This window comes from Moschus berezovskii, chromosome 9, assembly GCF_049115385.1.
Source record: "Moschus berezovskii isolate FMDL1 chromosome 9, NW_MosBer_1.0, whole genome shotgun sequence".
Classification (NCBI taxonomy): Eukaryota; Metazoa; Chordata; class Mammalia; order Artiodactyla; family Moschidae; genus Moschus; species Moschus berezovskii.
This window is the reverse complement of record NC_142468.1, coordinates 51,071,070-51,090,192: the sequence shown is the minus strand read 5'-3', so window position 1 is coordinate 51,090,192 and position 19,123 is coordinate 51,071,070. Positions and strand designations below refer to the sequence as shown.

The window sequence follows — 19,123 nt, the reverse complement described above, 5'->3', positions numbered from 1 at the left end:
ATAAGGAACCCCTGTGTATCTGTCACCCAGTTTTAACAAGTACAACTCACAGGCAATCTTGTTTCATCTAAACCCTCTCATCCCATCCCACCCCCAGTGCCTACCTTATAGTTAAGCTAATTCCAGACACCTCATCATTCCCTCTGTAAACACTGCAGTGTATGTGTCTCTGATGACTCATTAGAAAAGACCCTGATGCTGGGAAAGACTGAAGGCAGGAGGAGAAGGGGACGACAGAGGATGAGATGGTTAGATGGCATCACCAACTTCAATGAACATGAGTTTGAGTGAGCTTCAGGAGATAGTAAAGGACAGGGAAGCCTGGTGTGCTGCAGTCCATGGGGTCATAAAGAGTCGGACACGACTTAGTGACTGAACAACAACATATGCATCTCTAAAAGACAAGGACTTTTAGAAAAACAATCACATCTAAAATATAAACAACTATTTTCTTAACAGCAACATCATTTTCTGATTTGCTGCTCTCTTGGTTTGCTTTTGTTAGGTGGGTTAGAAAGTGCCTACTTGCACCATGCACATGCGCCTCTGAATCCCTCAGTTAATTCTCATAACCATCACATGAGCTAGTATTATAAATTACCTTCATTTTATAGAAGAGAAAACTGAAGCTCTGAGGGGTTAAGTTTTGACAAGCCAAATACAATGGCTATTCAGTGAAGTCCCTCCTTCTTCCCATTACCCTCCCTACCCTCATTAGTCCTGGCTGGGAGTTCTAGAAAATGCTAGTAGGGCTTTCTCTGGTGGTCCAGTGGTTAGGGCTTCCTAACCCTAGGTTGTGGCTCATACAGTAAAGAATCCGCCTGTAATGTGGGAGACCTGGGTTTGATTCCTGGGCTGGGAGGATCCCCTGGAGGAAGGTTTGGTAACCCACTCCAGTATTGTAGCCTGGAGAACTTCCAAGGACAGAGGAGCCTGGCCGGCTACAGTCCATGGGGTCGCAGAGTCGGAAAGAAACTCAGCAACTAATTACTGATACACCAGGGGTTAGGACCCCGAGCTTACCCTCCTGCTCTCTGCCCAGGTGCCCCTTCCAAACATAGTCTCTTGCTTTGTCAGCATGCGTGTCTGGTCAGACAATTCACTTCTGAGTGTTAGAGCCCACTCTCGGGCCCTGGAAGGGGTCCCACTTCCTGTAACAATAGAACAAGATGGCTCCTGCTTCACTGCTGCAGAAAAAATGGTTCCTTTCACTATTTCTACTTGGGTCTCAGGGTGATTTCCATCTCCCTAGTCAACCTTTCTCTCCCAGCCCAATGGAGCTGTTCTCCCCTGTAGCATCCTCAGCTTCTGAAGGCTGAGCAAACCTAGGGCAGTTATTTCAAAGCATCCGGTTTGATTGCACCTTTCTGTGTGTGGTTAGGCAGGGAGCAAAGCAAAGAAACTAAACACACATTTTCATATGAGATCCTTGCAGGAAGACACCCCCTCCTCAGCACTGTTTGCGTTCTTTGGCTGGCTGGGAGTGGGCAGGAGGCCCAGGGGTGCTGGGACATGTTTACCTGTTTCTTCCTTGGTTTCCCGCTCCTCCCCCTCCAGCTCTGGACAGAATAGTTCCTTTGTGCTTTCTTTCCTTTCTTCTTGTGCCTAATTAGGGATTATGCTAGGGAATCAGGCTAATTAATCTCTGCCAGTCTGGGGTGAGATCAAGCTCCTCGCACTATCAGGGTTGATCAATACTTCCCCGCCCGAAAGTCTGAAAAACAACCCGGCTCCTTTCAGCACAGGCTTTAATGAGGGCTAGGTGGGATGGCCTGGGGGTGCCCTGGAGTGAGTGGGTCTGGTGGTTTAGCCCCACAGGACAAAGGTGTCAGGAGAGGCTCCAGGGGCTGCAGCTTGAGTGTGGGGTGGCCCCACAGGAGGACCTCCCATTGCCCACAGCCCTGCAAGGGAGGCGCCAGAGCTTCATCGCTGTACTGCTTTGGAACACCATCCAGCTTCCCTAGATACAAGGGTGGCCACTGGGAGTACTCAGATGGAGACTATGTACTTCAAGACAAGGTGACCCCTCCAGCTTCCAGACCAGACATCCTGTCCTGGACCAGCTCCCAACCTGGGCTACCACCTCAGTTTAATGAGGAAAACCAAGGCTTGTAGGACAGGGCTGATGAAGGCCAGAGCAATGGGACAAAGCAAAGAATCTCAAAGGGCTGCATGGGACAGAGGAAGAAAGGCCTCACCGTGGGAGGATGGGAAGAGTGGTCTGTATAGAGCTTCTAAAGAACTCGTGCTCTCTGGGGGTCCTCATGGCCTAGGCACATTAGATCTTCAGAGGTACACTGGTGGCCCTCGCCTCCAGAGGGGAAAATATGGTTGTGTTTTCCCGAGACTATTAAGACGCCAAAGACAAAAGTATTAAATGAGAGAGACTGGAATTGAAGGAACTGAGGATGTCAGGTCTTTGGAAGGTCTTTTAAGTCCTTTCCATCATATTGTTTGCTCAGCCGCTCAGTTTGTGTCTGAGTCTTCAGACGCAACCCTGAGGACTCTAGCCTGCCAGGCTCCTTTGTACATGGGATTTTACAGGCAAGAATACCAAATATGTTAACTGAGCTCAAATCCAACATTAGTTATTTTAGTTTGGTATAAAAATTTGAAATGATTTTTGTAATTGTTTTTAAAATTAATTTCATTTTTGCAGTTTTTTAAACTTTCAGCTTATTTTTAATCTTACTTTTAATCTTTCAGCACGTTATTTTTCAGGTTGCATTTTCACAGGCTTTAACAGGCTCGGAGACCTTGGTCATTGTGCCTGCAGTGCCCAAGGATAAAAACTGTCCAGAGCCCGAGAGACCACATAGCCAGGCACCCTGTCCAGGGGGGCCCCCACTGTCAGGAGTGAGAGGAGAAACTGGGAGCACAGCAGTGCTCCGCATCAGTTCTAGATTAGCAGTCTAGACCAAAGGGAACAGAAAACCTTTTAAGGATGTCTTCTTGAATAACTGGTTAAAGAAGGAAAGAAAAAGATGACAAGAAATTTCCACTTACATGAATATGTCCCAAGTACAGAGCAGAGATAAAGAGTTCCAGGGGCCAGAGGCAGAGTAGGGAAACACCTTAAAACAATGAGGACATTATGGCCTTCCAAACCCAGGTGGTCACAAAGCCCCGTGGACCATCCACTGACCCAGAAGGCAGAGACCACCACAATGTCCAGTGGAGAACAGCATATTATCACAGCAACTTCAGGAACTCAGACCCAGATTATACCAGTCCACATCATGGCCCATGAAGACAGAGGAGTGGGATTATCCTTCTTGATGACATGTGTAGGTTTCTTTGACTGCATAATACCAGGGGAGAAAGAACTGCAGTTTTGGAAATTCTGATCAGCCTGTTGAGGTCAGCTGTGGTCCCAATGACTGCAGAAGACCCTCTGGTTTTGTCCTGCAATTTCTGTAGGAAGTAGTAATGAAGTCCTGTGGAAGCTATGGAGGTTCACCTCTGAGATCTCCCTTTAAGGGATAACCTATCAGGGGAGGGCAGTTAGCCATCAGCCTCCAGGTGCAGCACCTCTGGAATGTTCAAACCGAGGCCATCTCCCCAGGTTACTCCCAGATGACTGTTCAACTCAGGGACCCTGGCACCATACCACTTCCAACACAAAACTCAATGGGCGATCTTCCTGGCCCTCATGACTGCCCAGGACTTTCTCCAGAGCTACAGGCAATCATGGTTCTCCCTACCTAGTCCTCCTTCCTCTCTCCTTTCACAGATGTCAGGCCCGCATCAATTACCCACAGGTACTACTTCCAATAAATCCCCTGCACTTCTAATTCCATCTTGGTATCTCCTTCCTGAAGACCCAAAGTGACATAGCTGTAAGCCCATGAAATGTGACTGGGCAAAGCCTACTGGCTCATTCTTTCAAATTGTGAAGTTTTTTTTTTTTAAAGTCCTCATAAAATGTATCCATTGGAGGGCATGGAATGTAAATGTTTCATTGAATTGCCCCCAAAGAATGAAGACTCCTGCAAAGATGGGGTGACATCACCTGCAGTTGATTTTACCATTTACCTTTCTTCACAACATGGTTGGAGAAGAATCTTCCTGGGAGCTGGTTATAAGGAAAGCTACTATTTGTTTTAAAAATATTTATCATTTATTGAGTACTTATGTGACAGGAACCATGGTAAGAGCTTCCAATACATTGTTTCATTCAATACTTACACAATTCTAATAGGATCTCCATTTTTCAGATAAGGAAATGGAACTAATTAGATGTTGAGCTTAGACTTAATTGAAGACTGATGGCAAAATACTCTTTAATCTTCAACACACACACACACACACACACGCATGCCCACACACACAATGTGATGTACATTTAAATTTTTTGAGTTTCCATGGAAGAAAAAGTAAACTAACTAGAAGAGAGAAAAACAAAGAAAATATGCAGTAGAGGAAAGAAAGCGAAGATACTGAACAGAACTGGCCTAAAGATCTATAAAGACAAAGAACAGTAGGCAAGGAGATTTTACAGGACACATTTTAAGTATCTTGGTCTGTTACTAATGATGTGCTCTTGGAAACATACAACACCTCTGGGCCTCAGTTTTTAGAAATCTATTAACGAGGAACTGATGAGACAGTCTCGAGATTTAATTTCAGCTCTGGCATTCTATATTTTATTCTGAGATGGAGTTTTTTATATTATCAATTTGTATAAAGAGAACTAAAATGTTTCTTTTCATTAACTCCCACAGGTGAAATGATCCATTGGGCCTACAATGTGAACAGCAGATTTTGTAATTCACCAAGAAAAGCAATTTGCCAGGATTCCAAGAGGGTGTGAGGATGACTCGGGTGTCTCACATATAGACCCTACAAATGTTTGTCCAAAGAAGTTTATCCATTGTTTCTTTCAGGCTCTGGCTTGGCATGAGGTCCTTGTGGATAATCATTATGCATATTTTTGGTGGGGGAGTTTTAGTGGGGGTTTAAACTGGAATAAATGCAGAGCTTCTAATCTGAAAACAGTAAAATACCATCCCCTAATACACAGGCTTTTTGTGAGGAAGGGGACATAAAACATGAAAGTGCTTCAAAGAATGTTAATTTGAAAAGCTTCATCTGCGTCTTCTTCTATCTTCATTTTTGCTCTAAATCTGTAAATAAGTACACTTTAACTACTATTCGCTGTTTGGTCAGCCTTCACGAAAAGGCTAAATGGCCACTATCAGAGAGGGTAAGAGGAGAAATATATAACCCAGAGAAGCTATAGACTACATTATCAGCTTAGTTCTACAAGCCTGATTCTGTCTTGATGGATTTTCCAGATAAGGTCACAGACAATGCACAGAAGAAAAGCAGCATGGTCCTTAAAAATTCTTGCCCCGCTCTGCCACACACACAAAAGAACTACATTAAGGTGATGTTAACTAAACTTACTGTGGTAATCGTTTTGCAATATATACATATATCAGTCGTGAAGTTGTATACCTTAAACATTCACAATATCATATGTCAATTATATCTCAAGAAAGCTAGGAGAAAAGAAAATAAAGCAGTATGGGCATTCCTGGGAACAGTGAGATGGTGGGGGAAAAAAACAAACCAGAATGCATTACTGTTTGAGAGAGGAATGTAAAAAACTCACTAGTTTACTATGTTAAAAAAAAGATGGCACATTTATTGCTACATAAATGTTATATACATATTGTGTTTTCTGTTACAGTGACAGAAAAAATTTTGAACTTCTTGCTGCTGGTTGAAAAGGTTTATCAATAATACCTTGAATTTGACACAGGATACAAATCTGCAATAAACCAACAATGGAAACTGGAGAACAAGATGAGAAGCAATTCATCTCGAACAATTAGCTCTTACAATACTCCATAGGTACTACACGGTATGCTAGAATCCTACTATGGTCTTAAAATGCTATTGTAAATTTCTGATATTAATGAACAGGTTATGGTAAATAACCCTACATTTTTACTACCTAATATAATAAAATAAAGTAAGAAACTTTTTACTGAAAACTTTTCGATTTCAAAAATCTAGAAAGAGTAATATTTAGAATTCAAGAAATTTTCTTACAAGATTATTGTATAAAAGACTAGCTACAGTGAAAAATAAGCCAAATGTTTTTTTCTTTCTATTTTATGAAGGAAAGCTTCTGGGCATACTGCAGAGTCTAATATAGCGAAAAAGACAACAAGCTCCGAAGAAAAAGGCCAGGCAGTGGCATATGTTCACTCACACATCATAAGCAACAACTTCTGTTTAGCTGATTAACACTGAAATGAAGAACAAGGCCACAGATAAGAGTCTGATGTAATCGGAGAATACAGGCAAATTAAAGTAACCAAAATGTCCACTACGTTTACAAAAGAGTGATTTGTTAGGAATCATCCTGATCGGAGATTCTGAAGTTCTGTCTTAATTGTTTTGTTCTTTCAAATTAACAGAAATCTTTAAGTTACATAGTGATTTGGGTCCTTTCTTCTGTGTGCTGATTGCCACTGTTGATATTGGCTATGAGGAATTATTAAGCCAAGACAACCTTGTTCACCATGTTTTTCTCTCCCAGGGTTGTTGTGGTGGAAGACAGGTTTCATGGAAGTTCAAAGTGATTATTATGTCTTAAAAAAACAATGCTTAAGGATTAGAGACAGAGGGGTGCCTTAATGCACAGTATTAAGCTGGACTGACTAGGACTGGTTTGATGCTAATCTGGCTCATCTTCTTGGGACGGGGCAGACGGTTTGCAGTTGATTACACCACCCATCCGATCCTCCCCACTGACCAGCCATCCAAACGACAGAGAAGTAAAGGTGAGAAGAAGGACACACGCGTGACCATTGCTCTTATATTCCATTAGGTAATTAGCCTCAGAGTGGTGTGTTCATTTATCACACTACCTGCCTTATCGACTACTGGGTTGTTATGTTCAACATAATCACAGCCTGAAAAATCTTCTTTGTATTTTAAATCCATTTTGTGCTTACTTACAGCTAACACTTTACAAGTACTATATGTAGTACTTACTGCTTGGAAAACAAAGCAATTTCTAAAAAGTAAATTCTTCTCTTGTAATTTACACTCCTTGCTATTACAAGCTTTACTATGAAAACCTAGAAGCTTGAAAAGTCTTGGTGATTATTAGAAATAAAGCAAATATTTATTTTGGGGAAAATCTAGGGGACAAAATCTCCCCTTTTAAAATCTTAGCTAGGCTATGGTCACAGATGGTCTCTGCTTATCTTTGTAAGGTAAATATGCAAAGCACATAGAGCTACATGGAGGACTCTGGACTGTGACCATAATCTATTCAGATTCAGAGACCAAATACAACAGCCACAACAAAAAAATAAAAACGAATGAAAAAATGAACACGAGAGAAATGCTATACCAAGTAATATTTTCCTATTTCATGGAAAACACTATTCATATGGCAAAAGGACAGGAGAGGGCAACAAAAGACTTTTCCCTTCCTTTTTAAGACACTAATAGGTATGCCGGGAATGCTAAGGGCCAATGGTTGTCACTGCTTTGTTCTCTGCACGTGAACAGCTTTAACTAATGCTGGCATCAGCTGAGTGGAGATCAGCTTTCCACATTAACTTTTTCCCTTTATATGTAGACCTTACAGTTCCATAACAATAAATAAAATTTGTAGTTACAATGCATTTGTCAATTCAGTTTAGGCACAAGGCAACTTCCACGGTGAGTGGAGAGATCGAGACAGTCTCTGATTGTGCAGAAGCGACACACTGCTTGCAACAAAATGATCTGTTGCAAACATCTCATGGGTTGATGTTCTATCTGATGAGCTTCCTATCTTCACTTCTGATGGAAGTGTTGACCAGTTGCTTTGATCGTAGGATTACATTTGCATTTCTTGCTTCAAGTGTTTTTTTTTTCTTCTCCCTCCTATCAGGTTTGTGTCTTCAGATAATCTGAGTTGTCCAAGTCCTTATGAGGAGAGGTCACCTTCTATCTAGCCTATTGATAACTCTGGAACTGTGGCAGGGAGAGCCAAGGGAGAGAAGAGAACCAATTAGGACATCACTGGTAAAAATAAACAGCTTCCCAGAAACAAAACAACTTGGTATTCCTCATTTATGCCCAGGTTGACAAAAAATTCAGTCAGTTACATAACTTATAAATGTTCTTTCTTTAAAGGTATAACCAAAATGGTTTTTCTTGATGAATGTGTTAAGATTTTTAAAGGAGCTCATGTAAGTATAGAATCCCAAAATATGGGATTCTATAACAGCTGTAGTAATTATGCGAACTTTAGTTTTGGCAACATGCAGGTTGGCAATACCTGAGCTCTGAGGTTCTGCTCATCCAGTTCTCAGTGGGGAGACACTGTTAAAACATATATTTATTGCTACATCTATTTCACTGTACTGTTAATTGTTTACATCTTTCTCTTCTAAACAGAAAGTTTCTGAGGGCGGGGACCTCAGGGAAGAAAAGTTTTGAATAAAAGTTTTCACTTTGAACTCATTTTCACATTGGTTTCAGTTCCTGGTCCATAGCAGGTCCTCAAATAAATGTTTGTTCCACAAATTTATTAAGAGAATTTTACTCTATTAGTACAAATTTTATGTTTATATTCTTAATATACATAGTAGTAGCTCTGAAATTTCCCATTTCAGCCATTTTGGATGGTAGCAGTTTTAGGAAGAATCATATCTTTCACTTTCTTATTAAACAAGGACCACAGAATGGTTTTATATTAGAGTGATGCTCTTAGGGATGGATAAGTGCAACAGTCAAAGCTACTTCGCCTTATATTACGTGGTGGCAAATTCTTCCACTTTTTAGTCAGTCATTCTGCGGTCATCCATTTTTATCAATCATTTTTATTTTAGTAGTTGATTATCTCTTACTGGTTTTAATCTGCTATCCAGTTCTATAAAGAACTGAAGGTTATCAGGTGAAACCAGATAACTGACTTCATGAAATTAGCTAACTTTAAAACATATTTTAATTTCATCAACACTAGGCCTTTGAAATCTTACGGAACAAAGTGCATTTACTACATTTCTTATAACCTTAAACAACTCCCACCTCCCTCCCTCATACTTTTTAAAAAAGGATTCTTTTTGATAGGTGACAATGCTCAAGGCTCACTTTTAACATAAAGTTGGGGAGTTTCCTCATAAAAGAGATAAAAATAGAACTACGAAAGCAGGAGCTGCAATGAAAGAACAGGAAGTAAACAGTAGGAGAGAAGAGAGACGTGAGGTAGGGAAAGCTGACTGAGAAAGAGCTAGAGAGAGACTGGGAAGAGAATGAGAAGAAATGTGTGCAACAAATGAGAGAGAGAAAAGAAAAGAAGACAAAGTCTCTGAGGCAAGCAAGTGCTCTTCTCACAAGAAGCAGGTTACCTGCTACCTGACCACAGGAAGGAACCTCTACATAAGCTGCCAACTTACAAAGTCACTTTTGCACTGAAAAACACTGGCTTGTTTTAAAAGACCTTAAAACATATTTTTGAATAAAAATATTTTTTCATGATATCCTATAGTCTCCACAGAACATGAAGCAATGGCCTGGGTTAGAGGCTCTGTAATTCAACTAGCTCTTCTCTTCGACAAGCACAGTCTGTTGTATTGCTGATTTTCTTTTTTTTTGGTGGGAAAGGTGATTGAGAGCTTTTTCCAGTGTGCTAATGTTAGAATTACAGTCGACACCTAAATAATTACATCAAGACTTCCCTTTCTTTGTCCCCAAATGAAATCATCCACTTCTGTCTAGTCTGATCCTAAGAAGGATATATGAAGAGGTGGTAGGAAATCAATTTCTTCAAGTAAAGTTGGGTTATTAACTAATGTTTGTAGTTTACAAAATATTCTATCAAATTCCAAATGAAATGAAATTCAAAATGAGATATCCACAAAGTTAACAAAATGAAATTGCACTGAATATATTTTTCCTGCTCCAAAATTCACATCCCATTTACTTTTACTTATTGCTTTTACTCTGCGGATTCAACTAGGAAAATAACTATACACTGGTGAAGGCAGGTTATAAAAATGAAGTTCCCATTTCTATACCTAATCCATGCTGCAAGCTGTATTTTGTTACTGATCTAAATATTTAATTATGTTCTATATTAATTTCTGTCACAGCAAACATTAACCTTATAACGTATAGATAAAATGAATGTGTATATTTTAAGAAAAAGACGGTTCATGTTATCTAACTACTTGGACAACAACCTGCTACCACTGTTGTCACTTTGTTTAAAAAAAAAAAAAACACAAAGAAGCAAACTGTATTTAATTTATGAAGAGGAAGATAAAAAAAAAAAGTCTTTTTACAATTCCCAAGAGAAGGATGCTCTGGTTCTGTCATACACAACATCTTTACATTCCTGAATAGGTTCCAGAAGGTGTAACTGATATTCTTACAGGAGAAGGAATATTGAGTATTATAGACTTGCATTAATGATTCAAGTGGAAGAAAGCACAGATTTATGTAGGACAATCTCATGATAAAAAAGAGGCAGATGGCTAACAAAAAAACTGGTTGATGATGCCACCAAGTACTTCTGGGTAGGGGAATGAGGACCACCAGTGGTAGCAAAAATATTATTTGACAGATAAATTATAGTACTGTTTTTTCTTGGATCAGAATAATATTCACGTGAGGGAGTATACATGATGATCTAGAACTTAACGGTCCCAAATTCTTTATAAATCAAAGTATACTTCCCTGGTGGCTCAGATGGTAAGGAATCTGCCTGCAATGCAGGAGACCCCAGTTTGATCCCTGGGTTGGGAAGATCCCCTGGAGAAGGGAATGGCAACCTACTCCAGTATTCTTGTCTGGAGAATTCCATGGACAGAGGAGCCTGGCAGGTTACAGCCCATGGGGTTGCAAAGAGTTAGACATGACTGAGCCACTAACACACACACACACAGTATCACATTTTGAAGAGAACAGTAATTTGGTACAAAATGGCATGGGTTTTCTAACTATATAGCAGAAAAATAAACTGTTGGATTCCAAATTACATGTGACCTTTATCATGACCAGTGCCATCAGAGAATATAAAGGTTAGAACTCAAAGGTTCTAAGTCGACTTTGAGATGAGCTGGGGGACTTCCATGTACTTTTCATACACATACTTACCTGGCTGCTGTTTACATATGACCCATAGGGTTGGTAGTTTCACTAAGGCCAGGATGGGTTCCTGGCAGTGTGGTTGGTGGCTCTGCCGATACGGCAGAAACTTTTTCTTCTTCCCTTCGCTTAAGGCAGGCTGCTTTGGGGTTAAGGTTCCTTTCTGAAATAAGGAAAAATAATTTTCTCATTAGAGTCACAAGTTATCAATCATGGACTCTTGGGTCTTCAACTGAACAAACTGCTGCTATTTTTTCTTTCTGTGGGGATTACCAATCTATCTGTAATTTCATTCCCATAATGAATAACACCACAGAGGCAACAATGATATGCTCACAAAACACCTCAGCATTAAATGAGCCTTGAAACTTGTACTTCTTACTGACCATTTTGTGTATTCTTCTTATGACTTGGTTTTCCAGGATTATCTAAAAGCTGTTCTACTGTTTCATCCAAACACCGTAGCAAATGCTGTTAATAGACTACTGAATCTCCTCAATGTCCTGCAAAAGTACGATACTCTGAACTGCTATGAATGCTGACACCCTCTATGTACTGGAGAGGGACATCTGTGCTTTATCCAGAATTCTGCCAGTTCAGAAAATGATAAACTAAGAGACACCCTCAGCCATTCCTCTACAGGAAAGTGTGCCAATTCCTCCAGGAAGAGAGGTAGCCTGAGTATATCTGTTTTTCTTCTTTCTTCTGATTTATATGTAGGACGAGATGACTGAGATGTTCTTTCTATGGTTATAAAAACCTTTACCACTTTGTATATAAATTAGACAGCAGAGAAGACCAAACGGAACTTTTGATGTGGGCATTTTCCAAAGGTGCTTAAAGTATGGGATATTACCATATAAAATAAAGGTAAAGAAAATCCACTGAACTGAAGACCTACTGGATGAAAACCTACTTAGGAACAACAGTTCCTTTATAATTTCTTTAAATGAGTTGTAAGTACAAGATATTTAACTCATGATGCCTCCTGGTGTAGTTTTTTTGTTTCAGTTTATAATATACAGTATAAAAGTTGCTACATTTATTCTTATAAACTGATTAAAATGTCTTAATGAATATAACATAAAAAGATCACTTAGTCTGTAATGAAAACAACACTTTGTATAATTTGTGATTTTTTTTTTTTTACATATTAGATTTTCTTAAAATGACGGCCCAGCTGAATGCAACATAGCAGAGCCTTTTTTTTTTTTTTTTAATGCATCTCCTCTTTCAGGGAAAGTGAAAACATATTTGAATGCGCATATATCAAGATACATTTACAGTTCACTTCTGAGTTTAAAAAAGTAGATAAAAGACTTTACTATATGGTAAACTTACTGACTCTATTGACTATTACTCATACATGATAACACTTCATCATCTAGGCCCCTGCATTTAGAAAAAGACACGAAGCCTATACAACTCTGGGGAGGCAATGAAAGAAGGAAGGTACACTCTTACTTAATTTATCAGGATAACTTATAGTAGAAATTGGCATGTCCATCATTATGCAAAAATACTAGGAGCTGCTTTCTTAACAAGTGACTGTGCACCTCTGACTAATGAGAAGCTTGTCATTCATGAGGTGTCACATCCCCTTTATTGTGTAGGCAAGAGTCTCATACGATGACCAGAAAGACTGAAAAGAGGGCACAAATTAACATGTAAAATCCAAAGAGGATATGAACATTTCCTAATCGAAATATTCTCACATTTCTCTTACCATGGAACATCACTCTTAGCTAAATATGACTCTGTGTCACACTTGATCTAGGAGGTATGATTACGATAGCTGGAAAGGACAAGAGCCAAAAACTCAAGTTAGACAAGATATTGTAGACTCCTACAAGGAGTCAGACAACACTTAGGACTGGAAGAACCAAGAGAATATGCTACAATAAGCTCTACTAGTAGCTCAGACAGTAAAGCATCCGCCTGCAATTCAGGAGACCTGGGTTCAATCCCTGGGTCAGGAAGATCCCCTGGAGAAGGAAATGGCAACCAACTCCAGTATCCTTGCCTGGAAAATTCTATGGACAGAGGAGAGTGGTGGGCTATAGTCCATGGGGTCCCAAAGGGTCGGACATGACTGAGTGACTACACACACAAGCTCTACTAAATGTGAAGTAAAGTGAGCTTTAATTCAAAAAAGCAAAAGCTAGTGCTGTTGCTTCATACTTCCTGGTCTGTGTGAGCAGCCCATGGCAAACACAGTATGTAGTCAGGAAGGCCTGATGTAAAGCTAAGAAGACTCTTTGTGACCCCATGGACTATAGTCTGCCAGACTCCTCTGTCCATGGAATTTTCAAAAGAAGTCAGACATTCCCTGTGGGGCATGAGAAGTGATTGTCATTCCCACATTTCTATCAGGTGTATATCTCTTACCCTCTGGTAGATGGCTGAGAATTTGCCTCTTTTATAATACCATCTTCTTCTTAAAGTGTTTATAGCACAGTTTTTGGCTAATTCAATAATTACTTCTTATAATATCATGATTAGGTAAATATGTGTCATTATATCTATGTGGACATACATATAAGTCAATAATTTTATATTGATTGTTTCCTTGTTCATATGACTGTTTTTCCTGTAGCTTATAGTTGCTTTGCTTTTCATTTGTTAATAATGCTAATTTTCCCCCTTAAAATGATCTAATAGATCTAACAAATGCCTCTCAACATTTCTTCCTAAAATCTCAAACACATCATCATATTTATTTATTAATTCTATCTTATTTCCAGGGAAACCTCCTTTCTTCTAACAGTATTCTATTTTCAGTATGGACTGATTCTTTTCTAGGCCCAGCAGTTCTTGTTACAGGATTTTCTTTTGCTACTCCTATGTGGTAGATCCTTTCTTTCCCAGGTGCTATGCCCTTGGCTTTGCTAATTATGTCCTTACTTGGTTTAAGCTTATGTTCCAGATGCTCTCTCAGAAAGTGTTCAAAGGAGGCAAAATTTTAAAGCCATTGTGTACCTGAAATATATTTATCTTTACATTTTAATAAATGGTTTGGGTAGGTATAGAATACTAGGTTGAATATGATTTTTCCTCAGAATTTGGGAGGTATTGCTTCACTATCTCCTGGAATACAGCACTACTTCAGAACTCTGATGACATTTTGACTCTTGTTTCTTTTTCTGTGAGCTTTTAAAATGTTGTCTCTAATAGCTTTAGGATATTCTTTTGTAACTCTGATGCCCTGAAATTTCATAATGATATACTTTAGCTTGAGGTAATTTTTAAAATCATTATTCTTAGTGGAAGATTAGATTTTATGCATCTTGAGACATGTATTCTTCAGTACTTATAAATTTCCTGTATTATTACCATGATAATCCCCTTCATTCCTTTCTGCTCTTATACTATAAATCCTATTGGTTAGATGCTAGACTTCTAGATTAATCCTCTCTAATTTTTACTAGTTCTTCTCTTCTATTTTTCATCTCTTTCTAGGAGATTTTTTCAGCTTTATCAGCTAACTTCTCTACCATATTTTTTCTGCTATCATATTACCTGAATATTTCTTTTTCATGGCTTCTCTTTTATGCCTACCTTTTCTCTTAGAAGATATTTAGCTTTCAAAAAAGGTTCCTAATGCTTTTTGCATATTTTTGTTTTCTTCTGAGTTTCTCTTTTGTTTGGTTTGATCTCAATTTCTCTTTTTCATGCTGGCTGTCCTTTAACATTAAAGTAAGACATTAACGGGTGGGCTTTACTCTACAGTAATCTAAAAGTGAGGCATTATTACTCAGGAATTCCTAAACTTGGAAGTCTTTTCTCTAGAGTATTTTATTTTTTCTGGAAAAGGATTATCCCATTTCCTCGAGGATAGCATTAATATACTCTGCTGCTAGCATTAGGGAAGCAAGGCAGAATACAGGGCTAGGGGTCCCACTGTTCAGTTTCATGATTCACCCATTCTCTGCTCTTCTTCATGTTCCAGATTTGCAGTCTTCAGATTTCACTTTTTACAGAAATTATCCCCCTGACTTCTATGGTAGAAGGGAAGAGAGGGAAGAAGTAATATGTAGTACAGAGGAGACTTAGGGATCCAGCCTTACACAGTGAGCTCCAATGAATCTTTCTGTTTTGGGGTCTGATGCCTGACTTCTGCTTTTTCCCAATAATTAGTACCTCCAAAGTCTGAGGCTTTCAGGGGATGGGCTATCTGCTTCTTGTTAGTATTTCTTCTAAGTCAGTCAGTTACCACTACTCTATCTACTATCTTACACATATTTTTTACTCTTTCATCTATTATCTCCCCTTTATCCTTGTGGGTTAATGCCATTTTTATTCATTTCAGTGGTGTATTATCAATGAATATTTTTGACCACTTATTACTATGTTTGACCATCTCATTGCAACTGAATTAAATCTACTGAGGGTAGGAAATTTGTCTGGGAAAAGGAAAAGCCTCAGGTGATTCTGAGACCAGCGAGATTTGAGAATCACTGTCCCAGTTTATTCATCTTCAGATTCACTAAGAGACCGGGGAACTAAAACTCTAATAATTCTATTGTCCCTAAATTATCACAAGAAGAGAAATGAGTTTATCAAGCTGACCTATGAGATTTTGAGGAGGAAGCGTTTGATCTTTAGTAAAACTGACAGGACAAACTTGAAGGTAATAATGTGAAATCTGCTGAGGATTAGTAAAACACAGTAATGATAAAATTATAGTCATGGTAATGAAGAGGTTTAAACTGCCAATGACAGACCAGATGGGATTCTGATATATTCTAAAGGAGATCAATCCTGGGTGTTCATTGGAAGGACTGATGCTAAAGCTGAAACTCCAATACTTTGGCCACCTCATGCGACGAGTTGACTCAATGGAAAAGAGTCTGATGATGGGAGGGATTGGGGGTGGGAGGAGACAGGGACGACAAGAGAATGAGATGGCTGGATGGCATCACCGACTCGATGGACATGAGTTTGAGAGAACTCCGGGAGTTGGTGATGGACAGGGAGGCCTGGCGTGCTGTGATTCATGGGGTCGCAGAGAGTCGGACACGACTGAGCGACTGAACTGAACTGAACTGAAGGCACAAAAAGTGCTCTGGGAGAATCTGAGGCTTGGAAGGGAAGCCACTTCCTGCTTTCCTTAAGGATGCACTTAGACCCAGGTCTGGCTGCCCTCCTCGTGTAACCACTTGTCTAAGGTTGACAGGATGTGGATAGCTAGATGTGGTCCTGGAACACCACCCCACACCAAAGCAGGTATTCAGAGAGCCTAGAGCATGTCCAAAGTAGGTCATGTACATCTTTACAGAAATTGCTGGGTCCAGGGGCCACTGGGTGGGGCCCCTGCAGCGTTATGAAGAGACTTTCAAAAGTGAACACGTTACCAAAAGAAGTCAAAACTGCTGCAGATAAAGTGCAGGGAAAGAAAGAACCAAACTCTAAAGTGCTTCTGCAGGCAAGGAACAGGCATTATGGGCTATATGAAGGGTTCAAAACTCTGTGAGATAGCCAGCGGAGTGGGTTTTCCAAGGAGTCTTACATGGTTTTTACATAAACCTGTAAAATAAGGGCTCTGGGTTTTGAAGTCCAGAGTTTAAGGGTAGGAGGAAGATAGGCTTTTATAAATATTAAAGCAGTCCCTAATGAAGTTACAGTTCAGTGTACTTCAGTTTTATTCATTCTTATCAGTCAATGGCTCCTTATATAGAGTTTTCCAGAATAGTGTGAAAAAGTCAGTACCGATAACAATGACCAGGAAGGTAGCAGGCAGCTGGATAAGTTAAGCTACTAGTTACTCTTTCAGGCTAAGGTTTTCTACTGTTGGGGTTGCATGGAATCAAGACAAGGTCAGATCTTACAAATGATTGCATAAGATCAGGTTTCACTAACATCTACACTCTACAGATACTTCAAAAGTCTTAAGACAACAGCAGCAAGCATCTGGTTTTAGTGGTAGGTGTGTTACTTATTGATCTCTCTTATTTATTAAAAACACTGGAGGAAAAAAATAGATGAATTAATTACTAGTGTATGTTTTTCTGAAAATGTGTTCAAATTCTCTAACTCTGGTTTCCTTAGAAAGAGTATTCCTTCTATGATCAGTGCTGAGAGTTCCTGTTGTAGTTATCAAGCATCTGTCCATTCCTACTTTTTTCTTTTCTAACTTTCTTTAAATAAAGTATCATATAAATACCCAATAAATAAGGAACAAACGTTGTTCTCAATGAGAGGGGTTGGCGATGGGGTCTGGAACCAAATGCCACAATCTAGGATAAGGCATTCGTAGCTTCGAATAAGAAGATATATAGGTATATGCAAAAAAGCAAGCTTGATGATAGAACTGCTCAAGGGCTGGGAGCTTGTATTAATTGATAACCCATGGTCTAGAACATAGCTGCCTGGGACAGAGAAGATGCGCAATAAACACTTTGTTAAAAAAAAAAAGTTTCAAAGCTTCTTTAAGAGTCCGTTAAGGGAGTTCCCTGGTGGGTTAGTGGTTAGGGTTCTGGACTTTTCACTGTCATGGCCTGGGCTCAATTTCTGGTTGGGGAACTAAGAACTTACAAGGCATGCCGTGCCCCGCCCCCCCTCCCCGTAAAGATTCCATCAAAATAACAGTTGGGAGAGTTGTCTGAGTCAACAGTGGATAAGTCTGTGGAAAGCACACTTTTGTCCTTAGGGACACACAGGCATGCCAGTACACATTCATCCAAGAAGCTCATGGCATTCCTGATGAGGGATCAATGAAGCAACTCTTGACACCTTACTGACATGCATACAAAGGACATTCATAGAAGGCAAAGCCAAGGGAGGCCATGACTAAACATCCTGTTAACCAGCAGGACCTCACAGATGCCCCAGGGGAAAGCAGGCAAGAAAGTGACTACAGAAAAGTAGGGAAGACAGGAAGGAGCAGGGAGAAGGACAAGTGTAGGCAGGTAAATTCAGCAGCATAGGATTCCAGAGTCAGTAAGAACAAAGAGGCACAAGACGCTAATGCTGAGTGGCAGGCTGGCAATTCACTGCACTGTTTCATAGCATTGCTCTCTACTGGTTTGTGGGAAGCACTGAACCTACAGATATTGACCAGCACAGTGAGACATAGGTGAGAGAACCAGGGAAAACCTGATCTAGATGATGTGGTGGCAGGAATACTAGGAGAACACATAAACAACTTGCCCACGTGGAAGCACGAGTGGACACACAAATGTCTGCCCACCAGAAGCAGAACAGTTAAATGTCTCTGCTGAACCTACTTACCTCTGACTTGCTGTTCTAGACTAAGGATGACTGCCACGGCCTGATGAAGAATAAGGAGTTTTGTTTGGGGTTTTTCACTCTTTAAATGAAGCTGACACATTCGACCAAGCTCCTTGAATGCCTCATTAATATCTCGTACACGCAAGCGTTCTCTGGCATTATTAGCCATCCGCCTTTCTTTCTCCCTTTCTATCTTCTGTTCTGGGTTCAAATCCTCATCTTCATTAGTACTGCTGGAAAAGAAAGCAACAACAATGTCCATTAGGTTCCCTATAAAGTAAGATATGCTAATTGCACAAAATTATAAAGTATAAAAATTAAAATGACCTATATATTTTATCAAATGGTAACAGCTACAATTAAATACTGTGTATTTGAAGAAGGAATTCATAGGGCCTGGACTCCATCTTAGGCCTGTTCATGCTTATCATGCTTGGCCACCTTTCCAATGGACTCTGAACTCTGTGTTTAGTGCCTATGAAAATGACAACAGAAGGATAAGACCCCCTCTGGACAGGCAAACCTTGAAGATCGTATCTAGGCTACTCATCGCCTAAGAGAAAACATACACTAATCACCCCTTTCTCCAGACTGGCCGTAAATTTTTCTGTATCTATCGGAGTGTAACCTCGGGCTTATTGATTATTGGCTAACTGTTTGAGCACATGAGCACACAGCACGTGAATGATGGGGTTGCTGGGGTTGTATTTTCCTTGGTTTATGTAAGTCTCAAGGAATTTGGAGTGGTGGGTTCAGACACGTACACATGGGGTATAAAAGATTTTCA

The 19,123-nt window shown here is 39.8% G+C and overlaps 1 protein-coding gene across 10 annotated transcripts in view; it reads right to left on the bottom strand.

The window, feature by feature from the left end:
• Positions 1-6,476: 6,476 nt before the first annotated feature.
• The window catches only part of TCF12 (transcription factor 12), a 397,887-nt gene continuing 385,240 nt past the window's right edge, over positions 6,477-19,123 (bottom strand). For 7 of the 10 annotated variants that reach the window (XM_055437090.2, XM_055437092.2, XM_055437094.2 and 4 more), the window contains 3 exons: positions 18,337-18,569; positions 11,116-11,269; positions 6,477-7,986 (listed from right to left, as the gene is read on the bottom strand). In XM_055437090.2, coding sequence (XP_055293065.1) covers positions 11,127-11,269; positions 18,337-18,569 — 376 coding nt within the window. In that variant the 3' untranslated portion in view covers positions 6,477-7,986; positions 11,116-11,126. The remainder of the gene's footprint in view (positions 7,987-11,115; positions 11,270-18,336; positions 18,570-19,123) is intronic. The other 3 variants (XM_055437091.2, XM_055437093.2, XM_088839647.1) reach the window with 1 other exon arrangement.